General features: G+C 42.7%; 1 protein-coding gene across 1 annotated transcript; it reads left to right on the top strand.

The window, feature by feature from the left end:
- Positions 1-416: 416 nt before the first annotated feature.
- On the top strand, positions 417-23,211 carry znf652 (zinc finger protein 652). Its single transcript, XM_042327379.1, has 6 exons — positions 417-940; positions 9,532-10,995; positions 11,500-11,647; positions 13,130-13,245; positions 17,705-17,849; positions 19,654-23,211. The coding sequence occupies exons 2-6, from the start codon at positions 10,060-10,062 to the stop codon at positions 20,253-20,255; spliced, it is 1,947 nt and encodes a 648-aa protein (XP_042183313.1). The 5' UTR covers positions 417-940; positions 9,532-10,059; the 3' UTR covers positions 20,256-23,211.
- Positions 23,212-23,647: the final 436 nt, after the last annotated feature.

The following is a 23,647-nucleotide window of genomic DNA, read 5'->3' as shown; positions in this document are numbered from 1 at the left end:
CATATCAGATGGTTCTGTTCTTGACTGGTTCTATTGCCTTTCACCTCCTAGCCCAACAGACTGAATATAGGTTGTAGACACTTTAGCACAGATCTTTGCAGAATGGAGTACTATAAACAGTGCCTCATTCAGGTCTCGTTTACACAGGATGTAAGTCTGATTTCCTGTTTGTTTTAGTCATAGTTGTGGGCACTACAGTAAATATTACAATCTAATGACCGTAATTGGCATACTTCAAATGAAAATTACACTTCTGTACCTAGGTCAGACGGGAAAGTTAGTAAATATACAGTTGCACTTTGTTCCACATTTCATTTTAGAAGAGTGGTTACAGACGGGAACAACGGAGCAGTCTCAAACTGTTTGGTTAGTACATACATCCATCCTTATAGAAATGGGCAGTGGAAAAAAAGTAAAGTAAAATACTTTATCCAACAAAAATCTCCCTCAACATCTGGGCATTGTCATTTAGATGTACATTTCATGCAGTCGTTCGCTTTTTCCAGTAACTGATTCCGTGTCTAATCCAGCTCTGGTTTTCTCGTAATTTCCCGGCTAAAAATGGGGACAGACACGAGTGCGCGCATTGTGTCCAGTCTGGTTTGGATAGAAGACGAAAAAAATGTGGCGCGCCTACCCAACCCAGACAGCGGCCTGCCTGTCAGTGCCTGGGATGAGCGAGAGTCAGTAACGTTAGTGCGAGCGAGACCTTGGCTGGGCCACGTAGCGATGGATCTACAGTAGCACCGAGTCTACTGCTAACATATCAGTGTCATACATTCTAAAAATGCATTAAACACATTTACAATCGAGCATGCAATAGGATTATCAAACAGTGGTGAACTGCAACAGTAGCTGGCTCTTTTTGTGCGTCTGCAGCACTCCAGAATCCCTGCAACTCCGATTGCACGAAATGAGAAAGAGGGCGCTCTCACCGAAGGTAACATTTATCTACAAGTTATTGTATATTTTTAATGTATTTACAAACATGACATTTGTCTACAATGCAAGACAAATTAATGATTTTCTTAACGATTGTATTGTCTTGGTTATTATCAAGCTAGACTGCTGACAATAAACCGTCATTGAGTATGTAACGAGCTGTGTGCTATCTTGCTAGGTTTTTCATAGGGAAGAGCGAATTTAAAAGATTCTTGTAGCTATGATTGTTAAACAATTTTATTAACAAATATTGACATATTTAACCTTGATTTGTATAAACGATGTATAAGATTTGATGCTGCAATAGTGTATACTAGTGTAAAATCTCGGTTTAGCCTATTTATATCTGGGAGGTTTTGGGTTAAAAAAAAAAGTGAAAGTCGTCTGTGATTAGCTAGGATTTGCTAGCTAACGTTAGCCGTGTGCCATGGTAATTCACATTTGCGCTAGCTATGTATGCTAGTATTATTTCTGGTGAAACGGACAGTGCACGGCGAGTTTGATTAGCTAGGTAGATACATTCAAATTGTTTATGTCTTGTTAGTGTGTCGATTTCCAACCAATGTAAAATAAAAGCGTATGTCTTTAGATAGCTACTGTAAACTGAATATACCTTGTTAGTTGTTTGTTAGCTAATAAATTGGCTAGCCGAACGGCCTTCCGTCCGATGGTCTTGACCAACCAATGTTTCCTTTTTGTTTAACCCTTTGCACATATTTTTAAAGTTGGTTGTTACCAACAAAACTGCATATAATCGTGTAACCGTTGTTAATCTGCGTTGCTTTGTAGGTTGTAGGATTCAACTAATATAGCCATCCGTATTTTATCCATCTGTTAGTATTATGAAAATATATCGTGGGTTGGTAACGCGTCAGCGCCAAATTGACGTGGCTAGCAAGTTAACCTAGCTAGCTAGCTAGGCCAGATTGATTACAAGCGAAGCAGAGTTAGCATTCGTGCTAGATAGTCTGTTATGTTTGAGTAGGGGGCAAAGGATTGCTTTACAGTGTCTCAGCCGTGATTTAGGCCCAGCTGCTGCCTTGCCAATTCTTGCGAAACAAAATGTCAACTTTTATTGAGCACAATATGTCGGTTGTGCAGACGCTTTTATGAGGTGTCTTTTGCCATGCACACGTTCGTTGTGTTGAATATAGCCTCATTTGTAAAACAACATTCAGACATTTTGCTTCCAGTTCCTTCATATCATATTGTCAGACCCAACTTCATAGATACATGTTTTTGTCAATAGTAGCTAAATGGCAAGCTCCCACTAATCACTGTGGCATGTATTTTAAGGGATTTCAGTATGTGTTTGTCAAACTTAAAACACTAATAACAGACTTCTCATCTGTCAAAACTGAGAGTCACCGTGGGCCATCTCATTAGCCTACATTGTTGCATTTCCTCATCTGATCCTTTCCCCTCTTCCTTTCCTGTGTTGTCACAGAGAGGACTGTGGTGGGAAAAGTACCTAATTGTCATACTTGAGTAAAAGTAAAGATGCCTTAATAGAAAATGTGGAGAAAAAAAAGAGTAAGTCAACCAGTAAAATACTACTTCAGTAAAAGCATTTGGTTTGAAATATACTTAAGTATCAAAAGTAAATGTAATTGCTCAAATATACTTCAATTAAAGTGTATATCGTTTCACATTCCTTATATTAAGTGAACCAGGCAGTATTTTCTTGTTTATTTGAATTTACAGATAGCCAGGGGCACACTCCAACACTCAGACATCATTTACAAACGAAGCATGTGTTTAGTGAGTCTGCCAGATCAGAGGCAGTAGGGATGACAAGGGATGTTCTCTTGATAAGTGTGTGAATTTGATCATTTTCCTGTCCTGCTAAGCATTCAAAATGTAACAAGTACTTTTGGGTATAAGGGAAACTGTGTGGAGTAAAAAGTATATAGTTTTCTTTAGGAATGTAGTGAAGTAAAAGTTGACAAAAATATAAATGGTAAAGTATAGATACCGCAAAAAAACTACTTAGGTAAAAATACCTGTAAGTACTATTAAGTACTTTACACCACTGAGGGAGGGAAAGAGCAAAAAATAAATGTAGTCCATGCATTTGGATGGAGGATTATGACAGAGCAGAGGCCTGTGGAGGTTTAAAGCGTGATTGCCTACCACTGCTGCCCTTCTATCTATATCTCGAGAAAGCTTAGGCACAAATACCTACAGGGGCATGGGGCTCCCCTACTGTGCGCAACACAGTGAGCTGGTTAAGGTCTTATGAGTTTGGAGTCAGGAATGTGAACCCTCACACATTTGCCTCAAAGGGAAAGCTCATTAAAGTCCACAGACAGAGGGTGGAATTCAATGCTGCAGAATAATGTGTTGAAACAGTGGTGAATGAAATTAAACCTCTGGGAAGGACTCAGCTGACACACTTTGGTGCATACCCTCGACATGTCACTAGCTACATAAAGTTGCGATTCCCGTCTGCACAGGATTTGAACCCATCTTGCAGACACTTTACATGAGGGAGCAAAGTTCATATTTGAAAGCAGCCCAAACGGTTGTGCTGAGCAATCATGTTTTTTTAAACAACTAATTGACCAATGTCAGTTCAAATATTTGAATTCCATTTTGTTCAGTTTTTTTTCTGTGAGCTCAATGCAGACATTTCACAATTTCTCTAGAGATAAATCAGATCATGCCCGAACTGTGCGCTGTAGTATGGAGTTGTAGTTTCCAACAGGCCAATATTCTACAAAGTTTAATGCAGAAAACGTGGTAAATAACTACAATGACCGTAATCCTTTGCTCACATACTGTCCGGTTTATGTTTATTTTACTCTTGCTACATAAAAGACAGAATGCGAGATCAAGAGAGCAGTTGCTTCGAGGTATCTCTACCTGAAAATACATGATCTAATTGATTGATAGATAGTCATAACAGTATGCCATATTTACTTTGAAGAACTACTAAAATAGTGATTTGTCAGACTGCATTTTGTCAGACTGCACTTTGTCAGGCAGCAGCTCTATAGAGATGAGAGATGAGAGAAAATTATAGTCATCAATTAAAACATGTAATATACACAACTGAAATATTTGATTAAAGTAATGTGAATAAATTATGGTTAATAAATGATAAGCAGTAATGGGTAGTCACTACCACACTGCAACTTTTATTAATTGTTTTATTCTGTGTGACAGCATTCAACTCACATAATACAGTTGAAGTTGAAAGTTTACATACACCTTAGCCAAATACATTTAAACTCAGTTTTTCACATTTCCTGACATTTAATCCTGGTAAAAATTCGCTGTCTTAGGTCAGTTAGGATCACCACTTTTTTATTTTAAGAATGTGAAATGTCAGAATGATAGTATAGAGAATGATTTATTTCAGCTTTTGTTTCTTTCATCACATTCCCAGTGGGTCAGAAGTTTACATACTCAATTAGTATTTGGTAGCATTGCCTTTAAATTGTTCAACTTGGGTCAAATGTTTCAGGTAGCCTTCCACAAGCTTCCCACGATAACTTGGGTGAATTTTGGCCCATTCCTCCTGACAGAGCTGGTGTAACTGAGTCAGGTTTGTAGGCCTCCTTACTCACACATGCTTTTTCAGTTCTGCCCACAAATGTTCTATAATTTTCCTTTTTCATGATGCCATCTATTTTGTGAAGTGCACCAGTCCCACCTGCAGCAAAACACCCCAACAACATGATGCTGCCACCCCCGTGCTTCACGGTTGGGATGGTGTTCTTCGGCTTGCAAGGCTTCCCCCCCTTTTACCTCCGAACATAACGATGGTGATTATGGCCAAACAGTTCTATTTGTCAGACCAGAGGTCGACCGATTATCATTTTTCAACGTGGATACCGATTATTGGAGGACCAAAAAAGTCGATACCGATTAAATCGGACTATTGTTTTTATTTTATTTTATTTGTAATAATGACAATTACAACAATCCTGAATAAACACTTATTTTAACTTAATATAATACATCAATAAAATTAATTTAGCCTCAAGTAAATAATGAAACATGTTCAATTTGGTTTAAATAATGCAAAAACAAAGTGTTGGAGAAGAAAGTAAAAGTGCAATATGTGCTATGTAATAAAGCTAACGTTTCAGTTCGTTGCTCAGAACATGAGAACATATGAAAGCTGGTGGTTCCTTTTAACATGAGTCTTCAATATTCCCAGGTAAGAAGTTTTAGGTTGTAGTTATTATAGGAATTATAAGACTATTTCCCTCTATACCATTTGTATTTAATTAACCTTTGACTATTAATGTTCTTATAGGCACTTTAGTATTGCCAGTGTAACAGTATAGCTTCCGTCCCTTTCCTCGCTCCTCCCTGGGCTCGAACCAGCAACACAACGACAACAGCCACCATCGAAGCAGCGTTACCCATGCAGACCAAGGGGAACAACTACTAGAAGGCTCAGAGCGAGTGATGTTTGAAACGCTATTAGCGCACTCTAACTAGCTAGCCATTTCACTTCGGTTACACCAGCCTCATCTCGGGAGTTGATAGGCTTGAAGTCATAAACAGTGCAATGCTTGACGCACAACGAAGAGCTGCTGGCAAAACGCACGAAAGTCCTGTTTGAATGAATGTTTACGTGCCTGCTTCTGCCTACCACCGCTCAGTCAGATACTTGTATGCTTGTATGTTTGTATGCTCAGTCAGATTATATGCAACGCAGGACATGCCAGATAATATCTAGTAATATCATCAACCATGTGTAGTTAACTAGTGATAATGATTGTTTTTTTTATAAGATCAGTTTAATGCTAGCTAGCAACTTACCTTGGCTTACTGCATTCGCGTAACAGGCAGTCTCCTTGTGGAGTGCAACGAGAGAGAGGTAGGTCGTTATTGCATTGGACTAGTTAACTGTAAGGTTGCAAGTTTGGATCCCCCGAGCTGACAAGGTGAAAATCTGTCGTTCTGCCCCTGAACGAGGCAGTTAACCCACCGTTCCTAGGCCGTCATTGAAAATAAGAATGTGTTCTTAACTGACTTGCCTAGTTAAATAAAGGTATATAAAAAATACATTTTAAAAATCTGCAAATCGGCACCCAAAAATACAGATTTCCGATTGTTATGAAAATTTGAAATCGGCCCTAATTAATCGGCCATTCCGATTAATCGGTCGACCTCTAGACCAGATGGCGATTTTGGAGCAGTGGTTTCTACCTTGCTGAGCGGACTTTCAGGTTATGTTGATATAGGACTCGTTTTACTGTGGATATAGATACTTTTGTACCGGTTTTTCTCCAGCATCTTCACAAGGTCCTTTTATGTTGTTCTGGGATTGATTTGCACTTTTCGCACCAAAGTACGTTCATCTCTAGGAGACTGAACGCGTCTTCTTTCTGAGCGGTATGACGGCTGCATGGTCCCATGGTGTTTATACTTGCGTACTATTGTTTGTACAGATGAACGTGGTACCTTCAGGCGTTTGGAAAATGCTCCCAAGGATGAACCAGACTTGTGGAGGACTACGATTTTTTTCCCCTGCTGTTTTGGCTTAAGTCTTTTGTTTTTTCCCATGACGTCAAGCAAAGAGGCACTGAGTTTGAAGGTAGACCTTGAAATACATACACAGGTACACCTCCAATTGACTCAAATGATGTCAATTAGCCTATCAGAAGCTTCTAAAGCCATGACATAACTTTCTGGAATTTTCCAAGCTGTTTAAATGCACAGTCAACTTAGTGTTCGTAAACTTCTGACCCACTGGAATTGTGACATAATCTGTCTGTAAACAATTGTTTGGAAAAATGACTTGTCATGCACAAACTGGATGTACTAACCAAATTGCCAAAACTATAGTTTAACAAGACATTTTTGGAGTGATTGAAAAATGAGTTTTAATGATTCCAACCTAAGTGTATGTAAACTTCCGACTTCAACTGTACATAGTGCATTTAATGTAGAAATAAATAATTGAAAACGGAATTTTTTTAATATTCAAGCTGAAACTAGACCAACTTCGAAAAGCATGAATCGCTCAGCACTACCAAACTGGAAAAAGCAGAGTCATAAACGATCAACGTTGAATCAACACTGAATTTAACCTCGAGATCTGACAAGGTAATTGTAAAATTACCACTGATATTGTGAAATCGTCTCTCTTCCTGCTCACCACATCAAAGGGCTGTGCTATCTCATTGTGAGTGAAACTCTACTGTGACTCATCTAAGTAAGGATTTTACTAAATACGAGTTGCATAACCTCAGCTATCCTGTGTGTGGTTGTGGAATGTTTGCACATGCTCTCTTGCCCCCCAAAATCTCACTCCCTGTTTGATCATGTTAATAACCGGAACAGCACTAAGGGTGTGCAAAGTTGTCATACGTTCTGGTCCAGTAATTTCGTTGCAAATCTTCACTGAGCAGAACGAACCCTCAGTCTTTCGATGTTAGGCACGTGTCTAACTCATTCTGCGGAGGGCCAAGTGTCTGCGGGTTTTCACTCCACCCTTGTACTTTATTGAATTAAGGTCACTAATTAGTAAGGAACTCTCCACACCTGGTTATCTCGGTCTTAATTGAAAGGAAAAACGAAAACCTGCAGACACTCAGCCCTCCGAATGATTTTGAAACCCTTGGTGTAAAGGTAGACCTACATCTGCCTGCACTACTCATCAGGAAAGCCGTGACTCATTTGACACTCACTCCACTCAGAGGGACCATCAAGGCACACAGGCCTCTGTCTTCCTGACCCTACTACATTCCTGTGCACAAGCAGCTGTTCAGAGAGTACAGGGTCTATTGGATTGGTTCTGGCAGATATAACATCACATCTGCACACGGGGCAGGAGAGCATCTGAGGGAGTTTAATACTCCAGTGGGTGAGACGAGGTGCTCTATGGAGCGCAGTCACGCCTCTTGTGGTTGTAATGCGCCTAGAGCAGTCCATTTCTCAGAAAGGATCAGACAGTCAGCGTGCACAGGAAGAAAGGTTGTGGGTGGGTGTGCATTGTTTTGCTTTTGTCTAAATGCCTATGCATGTCTGTCCTCTGTTTATTTTTTTTATTTTTTTGTCAACACAGCTGTAGGCTGTGTGCTTGTTTGTGTGTATTTGAATCGCTCTGTTCCAGAATTGTACTTCTCGCAACTTGAGTGTAGTGGATAGAGGAGGTGGACCCAGAGAGTTTGGGGCTGTGTGTGGAGCTCGGCCTCAGACACAGTCCAGCTGGAATCTGTTATTTGAGGGCCTCTTTGGCTTGATAAGTCTCAGAATCGTGGAGCTGGGTTGTGACGGTTAACCTATACTGGGCCGTTGAGCAGAGGATGTTTGTTGTTTATGAGAGAGGATTTAAAAAATATTTTTTCTTCTAGTGGCTCTCGAAGTTGTTGCAAGTCAAGAAGCCAACCCCAGTGCTGAGTCAGCATCCCGTGCCCAAGGTCATTTTGGGGTCTAACATACATGGTGGAAATAACAAAAACCTTAAAGTTGTAGCTATGTCTGACTTAAATGTTTCAATACAAGTGTCATCTCCTCGCGCACTGTGCATTGAGGGTCACTGCACTGTGCCTTGAGGGTCACTGCCATGACAGTGTTATAGGGGCGGGCAGTAAACGACCCCTCAAAAGCCAAGTAACAAGGATATTGCAAGAGCTTTGTTTACATTTACAAACAGTATATTTTTTTGTTCTTTGATCACTTGCACACATGCGCTGTGCAGGCTTACTCAATCACTCACTCAAACAGAGAAGCTGATGTACAGTTTCCTGTGGTTGAACTCATTTACAGCTCCCATGCTGTGGTTATTTTGTGCTTCGTAACTGCCACAATAGAGGGGAAGGGTGGGTGGGTGGGGGGGTCAAATGACATTTTATAGCCGTTAAGGTACGATTGCAAATCATACATAGTAGCACACCCCCTAATCAGAGTTCAAGAAGCCAATTGAAACACCTGGAAGAGCAGATTGCTTACTTTTTCAGTAAGTTTGTCAAAAGATAGGCCTACATGATTGCCAATATTCATTGCTTCATCATTAATCGTTATTGTAGAAGAGAATGTGTTCTCAATGACTTACCTGGTTAAATAAAAGCAAAGTAAATAAAGCAACGTTGTGTATTTCATACCAGCTTATGAATATTGTTATATATGTCAGTGTATTTATTTTGTTTTATTGAACCGTTATTTAACTAGGCAAGTCGGTGTGTTAAGTGTGACCGCTATTGAAATGTGAAAGCTGAGATTGAGGTATTGATTTGTGAAACTGGTGTTTTGAAAGCCGGGTTGAGATGGAAGATGGGTTTTCTGATTAAATGTGAGCGGATGATAGGATGGCATATATCAAGTCTGGTTAACAAGATGTTGAGATGAATGAAAAATGACTTGACCTGAAAGCATAAATAGATTGTGAAGAACAGGAAGACTGTGTTTGGGCTTAAGTCCTCTCTCACAGAGCTCTGATGTGTGTGGTTTGGATGTTCACACATGCCAGTGAAACGGTTGCGGTGAAGCATGGCTCAGTCTCAATTCACAACGCCTTCCCCAGGTTGTAGTTTCACATCAGACATACTCACTCTGAGGCAGCACCACACGCTTGTCACTGAATTGAGCCTAATCTCTCGTTCTCCATTTCTCTTGCTCTCACAGGTGGCAGATTGCAGATGGCTCCTGAAACGAGGCACAGAAGTTCTGACTGCAGCTCAACGTCCGGCGTGAAGCTCACCCTCAAGACAGAAGCTTAAAGACTGAAGCCCTAACGGACAATATAACACTGACAGCCTCGAGTGGGAGACTAACCTGAGAGGCTTCATCTGCGGAGAGACCAAAACCTCATCGAGGTTGAAGAGCAGACACCCCAGCTTCCAGAGAAGCTTTGAGATTCAAGCTCAACAGAAGCCCAAGCTTGTAGCAGAATGCCACTCATGGTCTGTCCTCAGCCTTTGTCCTGTGCTGAGCATGGATCCCCTGTTTGAATCTGGGTGACGCTTTCTTCCCTTCGCCCCTTCCTCCTTCCTGTCTCCTCAGTGGTTGGAGGGGTGGGGGATTGCTTCCGTTCCCCCTGCCCCTCCATACAACATAGCGAGGTTACTCTCACAGTTTAAGAATAGCAACACTGCTAACAAACCTCTGGCTGAGCTTCAACTAGCACTACTACAGTCTTCCCCTCCCACACACATGAAATCCTGCCAGAGCCTGAAGGGAGAGGTGTCCAGCCCAGGTGGGATGTCACAGGAGGGGCGCAGAACGCAGCAGGTGGCCCAGTCCTACTACCACTCCCCCGCCCCAGACCTGGACCTAACGGGCAAGCTGTACAAGCGGGAGGGCGGGGGCAAACCTTACTCTGTGCTAGTGGACAACAAGATGGCAGCCAAGACCCCCATGGGTGACCAGACTCTCAGTCAGCTGTCCCCGCAGCATGTTACCTCCCCCCAGCAGCAGTACTACAGAGAGGGGATAGTAGGGCAGGATGGGGGCGCGCAGGGGGCCCAGGCAGGCAATGGGGGCACCTCCGAGGACTCAGAGGAAGAGGAGGAGTCATTCAATCGGGAGCAGATCATCGTGGAGGTCAACCTGAACAATCAGACACTTAACGTATCAAAGGGGGACAAGTCCGTCCCCCAAACCGATGCCTCAGAGAGACACTGCAGCGAGGAGGAGGAGGAAGAAGATGTGGAAGAAGATGAAGTTGAAGAGGAGGAAGAAATAGAGAGTCGTAGAACGAGAGCCAAGAGGGCTCGGCGTGGGGTGGTCCCCGCTGCCAGCCAGTCCCGGAGGAAGACCCAGTGCACCGCTCTGAGCACCACCGGCATGACCACCAGGGGCCGACGGAAGAAGACCACCCAGCCACCCAAGAGGACACGCCGGACTGCCAGGGAGGGCAAGGGGACCCCCTCAGCTGGCTCTGCCACAGGGGATAAAGCGGATGGGGAGGAGCGGGAGACGCTGGCGTGTGAGAAGTGCCCCCGTGTCTTCAACACCCGCTGGTACCTGGAGAAGCACATGAATGTCACACACAGACGCATGCAAATCTGTGACAAGTGTGGCAAGAAGTTTGTCCTGGAGAGTGAGCTGGCCTTACACCAGCAGACTGACTGTGAAAAGAACATCCAGGTAAGGAGAGCTGGAGCGTGTCTCAAATGACCCCCTATTCCCTATACAGTCTACCACTTTTGACCAGCGCCATATGGAGCCCTGGTCAAAAGTAGTGCACTATGTAGGGAAAAGCGGGCCATTTGGGACGCAGACCTGGTCTCTGGTTTTTAATTAACTGTACAAGGTGTTTTTGACCTGAGCAATCAAAATGACTCCATTGATTGGGTACATTGGCTACAGTTATGTACCAGGTACAGTGAAACGAAAATCTGTCTGTCATCAAGGCCAGATTTCTGGGGCTTGAAGGATGTAAGAAACGTTTTTGTCCAGCAGAGGGAATCGGAGCGTTAGGAACCAGCCTAGGCAGATACTGTTACAGCAGTGTGGGAAATACCACCTGCAGCTCCAGACACTGTGATTGTCTCAATTGCTTGCTCCTGTTCTTAGATTGTGTCAGGGTAATCAATGGCACAAAACAACATTACTGAATGTGTCATCTGTGTGTGGTGTTCTGCTGCTCAGTGCGTCTCCTGCAACAAGTCTTTCAAGAAGCTGTGGTCGCTGCACGAGCACATCAAGATCGTGCACGGCTACGCAGAGAAGAAGTTTGCCTGTGAGATCTGTGACAAGAAGTTCTACACGATGGCTCATGTCCGCAAGCACATGGTTGGTAGGTGGACTCCAGTTAGTCTGTTCCTGCTCTTTCTGGTAACTCCCAAATGTCCCTAATAGGATGTGCATTGTCTTGCAAAAGTATTCATCCGCCTTGGGTTTCTTCACATTTTGTGACAAAGTGGGATTAAAATTGATTTAAATTTGACAACAACCTACACAAAATACTCTGTCAAAGTAGAAGAACATTTTTAACATTAAAAAAAGATTCATGTGAGTTAAATAACACAAATATAGTTGTTGCATAAGTATTCAGCTCCCTGAGTCGATATATGTTAGATAACACCTTTGGCAGTGATTACAACCGTGAGTTTTCTTGGGTAAGTGTATAAGAGCGTTACACACCTTTTGTTGTGCAATATTAGCCCATTATTCTTTTCATAATTCTTCAAGCTCTGTCAAGATGTTGCAGAGCATGGCCAGGCAGTCATTTCTGAAGTCTTGCCATAGATTTTCAAGCAGATTTAAGTCAAAACTGTCACTTGGCCACTCAGGAACATTCACTTTCTTCTTGGTAAGCAACCAGTGTACATTTGCCCTTGTGTTGTAGGTTATTGTCTCGCTGAAAGGTGAATTCCTCTCCCAGTGTCTGGTGTAAAGCAGACTGAAGCAGGTTTTCCTCTAGGATTTTGTCTGTGCTTAGCTCCATCCCGTTTCGTGTTGGATTTGCCCAAAACATAAGGCTTTGCACTTAGGCCAAAAGGTGTATTCATTTACAGTATTACTTCAGTGCCTTGTTGCATACAAGATGCATGTTTTGGAATATTTGTATTCTGTACATTTGTACTCTTTTCACTCTGTCATTTAAGTCATTATTGTGGGGTCACTACAATGTTGTTGATCCGTCCTCAGTTTTCTCCCATCAGGCTTTAGAAAAGCTCCCTGGTCTTTGTAGTTCAATCTGTGCTTGAAATTCAATACTTGACTGAGGGATAATACATACATATGTGGTATGTATGGGGGACAGAGGAAGGGTTGGTCACTCAATCATGTCAACCTCTATTATTTCACACAGTGAGTCCATGTAGCTTATGTGATTTGTTAAAAGACATTTTACTCCTGAACTCATTTAGGCTTGCTTAAACAAAGGGGCTAGATACTTAGGCAACGATTATATTTTAGTTATCTATATGGAATTATTCTTTCACTTTGATATTTTGAGTAGATTGTTGACAAAAAAAATGACATTTTAAATCCATTTTAATCCCACTTCGTATCATTAAAATGTGAAGAAATCCAAGGGGTATGAATACTTTTGCAAGGCTCTGTACATCTGTATCAATTGGAACTAACTCACCCTCTTTTGCCTTTCTAGCTCTCTTTCATGGAGCAACATTCAGAGCTCTCTTTTACCGAGAGCGAGAAAATGAATACTTTTCACTTTTGGGCACGATGAATCACTGTTTTAACACCCCCAATATCTATCCCCTGTCCCGCTCTGGTTGGCACCCACCTTTAACCTGTTCCTTCCTCTCTGCAGCTCACACTAAAGACATGCCGTTCACCTGTGAGACCTGTGGCAAGTCGTTCAAGCGCAGCATGTCCCTGAAGGTTCACTCGCTGCAGCACTCTGGGGAGAAGCCCTTCCGCTGTGAGGTGAGCTGTTTAGACTTGCAGTCGCACTGTCCCTCCCACACTCAAACACAGACTGAAACAGAATATTTATTTCATTTTATAGGGTATTGGAAGAGATGGACACACACACACTGTCAAAAAATATATATATCCAAAACTGAGGCTTGAAAGCAAGATAAAGATGTTTCAATAAACATCAGTGCGTAAATGAAAGGTGAAAACAAAACACAAACGTTTCGGCCTCAGGCCATCATCAGTTGGAATTGTCGGCAGGCACGTCTGGCTTTGTTTCAAGGATAATTGCATATGTCACATGATCAAGCAAGAAAACACATCAGAACATTAGTACCATAGAATGCCTGATCTAAATTATATATGAAAGGGAAAAGAGATATCATCAAATATTACTGTTACATATACCATGCGAACATTTGTTCAGAATATGTAACACAGGATTGTAATAGAGTAGGGGCGCTAGAGAGACCACTAGATGGGGATATGGAACACCAATAAGTGACAATATACCAGTTACAGAAACCCTTCAATAACAAATCTTCATTCATGCATGACGGGTGGAGAGTTTTTAAATAGAACATCCACCTGATTTCGGTCTGGAGAAGACTAAGTTCAAGATTACTTTATAGAGTGTATACACTTTTTTCATGAATATTCGTTTTATAAGGACAGTGTTTCATCAGAGTATGAATAGTGTCCATTTTTAATGTATTTGTATTAGAGGTCGACCGATTAATCGGAATGGCCGATTACTTTAGGGCCGATTTCAAAACAATCGGAAATTTGTATTTTTGGGTGCTGATTTTCTTTTTTTCTTTTTTTATACCTTTATTTAGCTAGGCAAGTCTGTTAAGAACACATTCTTATTTTCAATGACGGCCTAGGAACGGTGGGTTAACTGCCTTGTTCAGGGGCAGAACGACAGATTTTCACCTTGTCAGTTCAGGGTATACAATCTTGCAACCGTACAGTTAACTAGTCCAACGCTCTAACCATTGCACTCCATGAGGAGCCTGCCTGTTACGCGAATGTAGTAGAAGCCAAGGTAAATTGCTAGCTAGCATTAAACTTATCTTATAAAAAACAATCAATCATAATCACTAGTTATAACTAATCCAGTTTAGCAGGCAATATTAACCAGGTGAAATTGTGTCAGGTAAAATTGAGTCATATGCAACAGTTTGGGCTGCCTGGCTCATTGTGAACTAATTTGCCAGAATTTTACGTAATTATGACATAACATTGAAGGTTGTGCAATGTAACAAGAATATTTAGACTTAGGGATGCCACCCGTTAGATAAAATACCGAACGGTTCCGTATTTCAGTGAAATAAACGTTTTGTTTTCGAAATGATAGTTTCCGGATTCTACCATATTAATGACCAAAGGCCCGTATTTCTGTGTGCTATTATGTTATAATTAAGTCTGATTTGATAGAGCAGTCTGACTGAGCAGCAGCAGGCCCGTAATCATTCATTCAAACAGCACTTTCGTGCGTTTTGCCAGCAGATCTTCGCAAGCACAGCGCTGTTTATGACTTCAAGCCTATCAGCCTAATGGCTGGTGTAACCAATGTGAAATGGCTAGCTAGTTAGCTGGGTGTGCGCTAATACCGTTTCAAACGTCACTCGCTTTTAGATATGGAGTAGTTATTCCCCTTGCGCTGCAAGGGCCGCGGCTTTTGTGGAGCGATGGGTAACGCTGCTTCGAGTGTGGCTGTTGTCGATGTGTTCCTGGTTCGAGCCCAGGTAGGGGCGAGGAGAGGGACGGAAGCTATACTGTTACACTGGCAATACTATAGTGCCTATAAGAACATCCAATAGTCAAAGGTATATGAAATACAAATGGTATAGAGAGAAATAGTCCTATAAATACTATATTAACTACAACCTAAAACCTCTTACCTTGGAATATTGAAGTCTCATGTTAAAAGGAACCACCAACTTTCATATGTTCTCATGTTCTGAGCAAGGAACTTAAACGTTAGCTTTCTTACATGGCACACATTTTACATGGCACATACACGGCACACATTGCATATTGGCACATATTACTTTCTTCTCCAACACTTTGTTTCTGCATTATTTAAACCAAATTGAACATGTTTCATTATTTATTTGAGGCTAAATTGATTTTATTTATGTATTATATTAAGTTAAAATAAGTGTTCATTCAGTATTGTTGTAATTGTCATTATTACAAAAAAATCAAATAAAAAAATCGGCCGGTTTAATTGTTATCGGCTTTTTTGGTCCTCCAATAATCGCTATCGGTGTTGAAAAATCATAATCGGTCGACCTCTAATTTGTATTAGAATCCTTAAATATTGACTTCTAGCTGGTAAGGTTTGAATGGCTAACTCAGACAAACTGAGCAGGATTCAGACAACTATGGGTTGTTTGAACAGAGGAATATGGCCTGCTCTACTGTGACTGCTCCAAAATGGGGATTACTGTTGAACCAAGGCACACTTGACTACATATAAACTATCCCTAAATGTTCATGGTCACACAGTTGGAGCAACGGCAACCAGGTCTAGATGCAACATGTCCATGTCAAACATTAGCAGACCATGAATACACATGGTGTAGAGAATAACTGGAATAAAAATACAGACGGGTAGAGTTGGAATTTTGGACTGTTTACTTTTTAAAGACCCAGTGCAGTTTTTCCTGTGTTTTGTATAATATTGTTGTACAACAGCTGATGAAACTAACACTGTAAAAGTGTGAAAACATTTGAAAACAAGTGTTAATTCCTGATTAGTTTTTTTTCAACCAGTAACTATCTACATAGGACCGTTTAATCAGCAGAGCTCTATACTGCAAATCAGGTTTTGGCAGTTAGAGAGGTAACTTCGGGCAACTCTGAGTTCAACTCTGGATAACCGGTACAACGAGGCTCACCTTTTAGCAAGGTACATTTCTATGGCAAGGACTCCTCCATAACTACCTGCCCTGGGGCAAGTAACTCTATTTATACTGCTTGAAGTGTCTGAGCCGTAAGTTGAGGACCAATAAATTCAGATTTATTCCCTCTCGCATAGATTGCGTCATCATCCCCTTCATTTGAGGAAGACGACTGAATATTAAATTGTCATGTTAAAATACCTATCCCATTACACATTTAGTAATGACAGAATGCATTTGAAACTTCACAATCAGTAAAACCTTTCTATGACTTAATACGATTATTTTATCGCTAGGAATGGGAGGTGCTTATGTATTGGAAAGCACAGCAAAGCCGGCATTAACGATAAGTAATCAAATAAAAACAGCACTTCTAAAAGCCTGCTTCGGACCATAGCCTTCTATATTTGCAATACAACTTTTCTTTCAATTAGATTTTGGCACAAATAAAAATGTGGTACCGACTCACCCATGGATTGATGTCTCCGCATGGTCTCAGTGAAGAGTTTGGCGTTCTACTAGCCATGTGTGACATGTACACGCAGTTTATAAGCCTGATTTCGACTGGCAGAGAAACGCTGCCTGTCTGTCCTTTCCCGACTTGTTCATTACTACGGGACAAATTTGAATATTGAAACAATGTTGCAAATGTCAGAGAGCTAGACAGCAAGGTTTACGCAAATCTCCATTGTTGAAAAAAAAATGAGATCATGTCTGGATGCGTTTTATAGTGGAGATCAAGTTTATAAATTGCATGGCTGGGCTGATGAGACAGTGGATTGCGCATTCAAATGGAACAGAGTAAATAAGCATTTTAACATAATAGATTTAGCCTGTGGATACTTGTGGAATAGACACCGGCTGGAATGTAGTTTTAACCATTCATTATTAAACCCACCTGTTTTATAACGTTGGCTAACTGTCAGAGATAGTGTGCAGCAAACATGCGTGCCTGTTTCGGGTCTGAACTGCCACTACAAATAATTAAGTGGCCATGTAGGCGTTCAACAAGGGCAAACAGAGCCCTTGTTGAACTCACCTCAGGTGTTTGTCTGCATACCCAGCATTCTGGTTTATAGGACATTCTGTAGGAAGCAGGTACCACCTCCCCTGGGGGGGCCTCTGTGTGGCCAACCACATAAAGGCAGGAGGGTTGTCTGGGAACGTGGTTGGTTGGATGGCTGGAGCTCCATGTGATTAAATAAAGCAACTCCACTAGCATGTTATTAAAGAGTACAGCTGACTCTGTACTGCGTAGAGGGCTCCTTCTTCCACTGCATCTGTGTTAGGTATATATTATGTGTGTTTATGTATGTATTATAGTGTTGTTATACAGTAGCCCTCGTGAATTTCCATTCCAGGAATGATTGTGTACGTGCTATGTCGTCTAAAATGGCTACGTCTCAAATGGCCCCCTATTTCCATATATAGTGTACTACCACCCCCTATGGGCCCTGGTCAAAAGTAGTGCACTTACTAGGGAATAGGTTGCCGTTTGGGACACCCTAAATGTCTATCTCTCTCTCTCTCTCTCTCTCCTCCCTGTCTCTCTATAGAACTGTGCTGAGAGGTTCCAGTATAAGTACCAGCTACGCTCCCACATGAGCATCCACATCGGACACAAGCAGTTCATGTGTCAGTGGTGTGGCAAGGACTTCAACATGAAGCAGTACTTTGACGAGCACATGAAAACACACACCGGTAAGACACAGTGAACACACACCAGTTTACACTCTCACACACTCACTGAGGAATTTGTGTGACACAAACGTGCAATTACAAAGCTCACACTCCAAGGACTATAAAAGCTTTTGAGCTTTTTCATGTCATCAAAATGTTTGAAACCAAATATTCAGACGCTGGTCTTCCAATAACGTTAGAAGCCAGACCTCTTCATTCGTCAACATTCGGAGGTTCTCCCTGACCAAAGCCGTCCCATTTACTGGAGTGTCTGCATGGCCTTCAGTCTTGATCCCGAGTCAGCCAGTGAGACTCCGTAGATGCTCTATAAAAGGAAAGCAACGTCTCAAGGCGAGCAGTACCGAGACCTCGCCCAGCCTCTATAATGAGAGGGTGGCAAAGCATCAGTGGTGCCTCTCCCACCATGTCTACTTATAATGACTACCCTGACACGTTCTATATTACATCTTACATTTTCTCCCCTGCCACTTCTCTCCTTTTCCAAAGCAGAACATCGGGACCAGGCATGTTCTTTTTCAGTCTTTTTCATTTCTCCCTCCCTAGTGTGGGTGGATTCCCTGCACTCCCTGGTGGTTCTCTTTGTAAGGTGTAATTATTTTACCCTCTCCTGGCCGCCGCTGACCGATTTGGCCTCCTGTGGTCAGACACACCCAGTGATGCCTTGTAACACACAGTCTTCTTCTTCATCCTTTTTTCCTTCCCCCCCCCCAGGTTTATGCTTTCCTCTGGAACTTACCTACTACACAGAAGTTGCAGAAGATTAACAAAAGGCTCCAGTATAATTTGTCACAATTAAATGATTCACTGTCATACTGTAAATGGTTTACCGGAGCCTCTCAGAAAACATGCAGCTCAGATTAAAGCCGAGAGATGCTTTGAGTGTGCTGTGAATGAGTGTACGGGGGTGGTAACGGGCACATTGAATGAAAGGTTAATGAGAGCAGCTCTCGAATGGACAGCCGTTGCTCATTTTCTCATCTCGTCTCATCCCAAAGTGTGAACTGGCACCGCTGCCTGCTGAGTGGGTGGTTAGACAGCAATGACCCCTCATGCTCTCCTACAGAGACATTGTCTGATTGTAAAGTTAACTTCTTCATAAAGTTCAGAGGGGTTTAATCAGCACAGGACAAAAAGTGTTGCCAGGTGGTATATTATTCTTCTCATGCATGAAGTTTGGTGACGTGTGAAAGTTAAACTAATTAAGGAGAGTCAGGGACTAAATCACCCATCTCCTCGCGCTCTCTCTTTCTCTCTCTCTCTCTCTCTCTCTCTCTCTCTCTCTCTCTCTCTCTCTCTCTCTCTCTCTCTCTCTCTCTCTCTCTCTTTCTTTCTCTCTCTCTCTCTCTCTTTCTCTCTCTCTTTCTCTCTCTCTCTCTCTCTCTCTTTCTTTCTCTCTCTCTCTCTCTCTCTCTCTCTCTCTCTCTCTCTCTCTCTCTCTCTTTCTCTCTTTCTCTCTCTCTCTCTCTCTTTCTCTCTTCTCTCTCTCTCTTCTTTCTCTCTCTCTCTCTCTTTCTCTTTCTCTCTTTCTCTCTCTCTTCTCTTTCTCTCTCTTTCTTTCTCTCTCTCTCTCTCTCTTTCTCTCTCTCTCTCTCTCTCTCTCTCTCTCTCTCTCTCTCTCTCTCTCTCTCTCTCTCTCTCTCTCTCTCTCTCTCTCTCTCTCTCTCTCTCTCTCTCTCTCTCTCTCTCTCTCTCTCTCTCTCTCTCTCTCTCTCTCTCTCTCTCTCTCTCTCTCTCTCTCTCTCTCTCTCTCTCTCTCTCTCTCTCTCTCTTTCTCTCTCTTTCTCTCTGTCCCCATCTCCTGCAGGAGAGAAGCCATTCATCTGTGAGATCTGTGGGAAGAGCTTCACCAGCCGGCCCAACATGAAGCGCCACCGCCGCACCCACACAGGAGAGAAGCCCTACCCCTGCGAGTTGTGCAGCCAGCGCTTCCGCTTCTCCAACATGCTCAAGGCCCACAAGGAGAAGTGCTTCCGGGTCACCAGCCCTGTGACCCTGCAGGCCAGCAGCCTCCCCCTGCCTCTCCACCTCTCTGCCACCTCCTCCTCTGGCCCCGGCCCGGGCCTCGCCCCCTTAGCTGCCACCACCTCCGCCCCTCTGGGCCTCAGCCCGACAGGGGGGGCTCTTCCCCCACGCGCACCCGTGGGCCACCCCACCTTCTCCCATCTGCACATGACCCCCTCTCACCATCTCCCTCACCACCAAACGTCGCAACAACAGCAGCACCACCCCGGCACGCCCCTGCAAGCACTCCCTCTACCCCACCACCTCCTGCCTGTGCCCCCCGTCTCCCCTCCCCCCGCGCTCTTCAAGAGCGAGCCCCTCACCCACTGTGGGCATGAGGACAGCAGCTACCTGCGTTACATGGCACCGCAGGACAAGGGGCCTGGGGCCCCCCAGCATCACTGAACCCTATGTGGGCTCCAGGCCTGCCTGCCACACCTCGATTACCCCCACCCCAACTCTCCCTGGCCCCTGGTGTAGAGCGGCCCCTCGAAGACTGATATGAACAAGACACTCAGAGCTCAGTACACACCAGTGTGTGAGGGATACAGACAGGTACACTTTCAGTCTACACTTTAGATAAGTGAGTGACCCACTTAGCTAGAGACCCAGGTCAACTGACACAGATTTTACAACCTCTTGCTCATATCTTTTCTTGTGAAAATATTCTTAGAAAACCCTGTATTCTAAGACAACCTGCCTCCCATGGTAGAAGGCTGTGTGTGTACCGGTATGTGAGTTATCCCTTGTTTGTGTCCATTTTATCCTCTCCACTAATGATTGCTAATGTCATTATTCTGCTAGTGGTTCCTTATCCAGGTAGCGGATCAGAACAGATCCATTTCATCAACTTAGTCCTTCACGTCAACTGACTTAAACAACGGTTGCACAGTTCTGGGGGAGTTGTAAGTCCTAAGGCTGACCCGTAGGACCATGGGGTCACCGAGTTCTCGTTGAATGTTTACCATCCTGGTGCCAACTGGGTCTCCCACTGTCTCCTGAGGCATTCCACACTGGCTCTACCAGCAGTAGGCCAGGAATCACTGCCACAGGTCACAGTGGGGAGGTTAGAAAATGGCTGTTAGTGCTACTACTAGTCTGTTGCGACAGAGATTCTGGTTAATTGGTGCTTTCCATTGCAGTACTACACACTTCTAAACACAGGCTAGATCTCGTCATATCTGGAGTGTACTGTAGCAGAGTGGGATTGGTTGTGTTGTTGTGATGCAGTTCTGGGAATTGTCTTCTTGACTGACATACAGCCTTTGTACATGTACACACACACACACACTTCAAAAAACAGTATGACATCACTGGTCTCACTTCACACAAAATGCTTGTCAAGGGATTCTGCTGTTTTTCTGTGTATTTTCTTTTTTGTCTTCTGTCATCAAAACAGTTAAATACTGCCACTGTGACGGGTCCTCACATACGACCCAACCTGGACCTCGCATCTCTCTTCTGTCTCTCTCGCTTTCTTTCTCTATCTCTTTCTTTCTCCGTCTCTCGCTCCTCTGTCTCTCTCCCGCTGCTGCTGCCGAGATGATGATGATGATGATGATACGGGTCACCCTGTAAAAGGCCATTAGAACACATTCAGAAGTTCTGACTTTTTCAGCACAACTCATAACTGAAAAATATGTATTTTTCCCCAACCAGCCTATATTCCACAGCTTGGTGTGGAGCATGACACTTGTTTGTAATGTAACAGTTTGTTCTCTTAGTTTTAGGTTACACAAATATTGAGGCCCTATCGCCCACGTTGGCAAATAGCGATGAATCAAAACATGTTGAATGTTGCCTAGATGGAGGGATATTGGCTAACGGTTTAGCAATCAAATATGTTATTTTCGAGTAATAATTTCTTGAAATATGCTACATTTGGTTTCAGACTGAAGAATTGTTCTCACCTCGCTCTGAACATACTGTTGAGTGATAGTCATAGGAAAGGTTGGAGGATTATGTCTAACATGCGTTTCAATTTCTTGTGTAGATACATTTACTCAAGTTGTACATTTACTCAAAGAAATCACATTGGTATATGTAACCTTTGTGTGTGTGTGTGTGTGTGTGAATGTTCCCGCTGTCCCATTGTATGATGTTCTGACAGTCCGGTTGTTGTTCGTGTTGATGGATGACAGAGAGATTCTGTCTTGTGGGATTGTTGATAGTGGGTTGCAGGATGTTGTCCGCCGCCCCTTCACCCTGTCTGGGACTGTTATCAGATCAGAATGAGTGGTGAGGAGCAACATGTCTCAGTAATGGCAAAATGGAACCTCTCTGGTGCTGTTGTACAAAAGCTGCTTTACATAGTCTCTGGGTCTCTCCCTCTATGCACACACCCTGCTGAAGCCATGCCATCTCTTGAAGGGGGTGCTGGGAGTGATTTGCACACAAGAATATGTCTGATATATGTTTCTGTGGATTAACAGCTATAGGTATAGCGTAGTAGTGGATCAGGTTACTGTGTTTGCATATCGGGAGAAACTGAAGAGGAACAATAGCAGGCCATGAGCAAGGCCCATTGAATTTGGTTTAACAGTGGACAGAGATACCCACCCTCTAGAGAGCTACAACCATTCTGCCGTTACTGTGGGTCTGTTAGTAGGGCCTCTGTATCGGCTTAACCATGAGTTACTTAGTGTTTTTCACGATGTTTCACTATGAGTTGTATTTTTTGTTACGTTAGTTTTGAAAAGCTTATTCATTTGTGTGTCCTCTGCACTTTACTGCTGCGTGAGTGAGGCACAGTGAAGGGAGGGACTGACGACGCATTGTGGGAGTGAGTGATGTGTCGGGTGCATGGGGGGAGGTGATTGGTTTGGTGAGTGGCTGTTTGGGCAAGGAAAAGGAGGAGAATCAATCTGGACGTGGAGAGTGTGGAAGGGACCATGGCATAAGGAAATGTTTTGTTCAGTTCATACATTTTGTTTATTATTTCCTGTAAGGAAATAGACTGGCTCTAATATGGACTCCCAAAGAGTGATCGAGTAGTGTTGTTCCTTCTGCTTTGGCGATTCTTACACTAGCCCCTCCCTGCTTCATCTGATCTGAAATACATTTGCGGTGTTTGTCTGCCTCATATCTAGTTTCCTCTTTTGTTGTGTAACATTTTCTCTTCCGATTTACTGTATGATTCTCCTCCTTTCATATTTGTAATATAGAATGCACTTTTGACTAAAATCCTGGCTAGTTACGAAAAATAGCAATGTATATTCTTTAAAGATGTTTAAAAAAAAATCAATATACTTTTTCCCCTCATGTATTTTTAACCACTTAATGTAGCATTGCATATTTTATTATTGTCTGTATCTGGTACAAAATTGTGCGGCTTTATACTGTCCTGGGTTGTTTTTTTTTTGGGGGGTGTTTTGTATGTTTGTTTTTGGAGATTGAGAAGTTGAAATGTTGGGCCTTTTTTAAATAATGTACATTTAACAGACTATCTGCTAACTTTCAGAAGTAAAAAAAACGAGTAGCCATAATTATCACATATTTGTGTGCTGTCGTGTTCTTCTCCATCAGATCCTATGTGGTATTGGTAGCTTTCAAATGCACATGAAGCTATCTTGGCATTAATGGTATCCTGTTCTCACAGCTTATGGAATAACATTTCAGTCTCAGCTAGGGCTGCAGAATTATTCCAATTATTATCGAAATTGCAATATTGACTTGTGCAATATGCATATCGCAAGAGGTGGCAATTTATTCTTAAACGCCATGAATGTAACATTCAAATGTAATAAGGGTCCCCTGGGAAACTGGCCAACACTGGTTCCTACCCTGTCACAACTTCT

The sequence above is a fragment of the Oncorhynchus tshawytscha genome, linkage group LG09 (genome assembly GCF_018296145.1).
Source record: "Oncorhynchus tshawytscha isolate Ot180627B linkage group LG09, Otsh_v2.0, whole genome shotgun sequence".
In the NCBI taxonomy this organism is placed as follows: Eukaryota; Metazoa; Chordata; class Actinopteri; order Salmoniformes; family Salmonidae; genus Oncorhynchus; species Oncorhynchus tshawytscha.
This window is presented reverse-complemented; position numbering and strand designations above follow the sequence as displayed.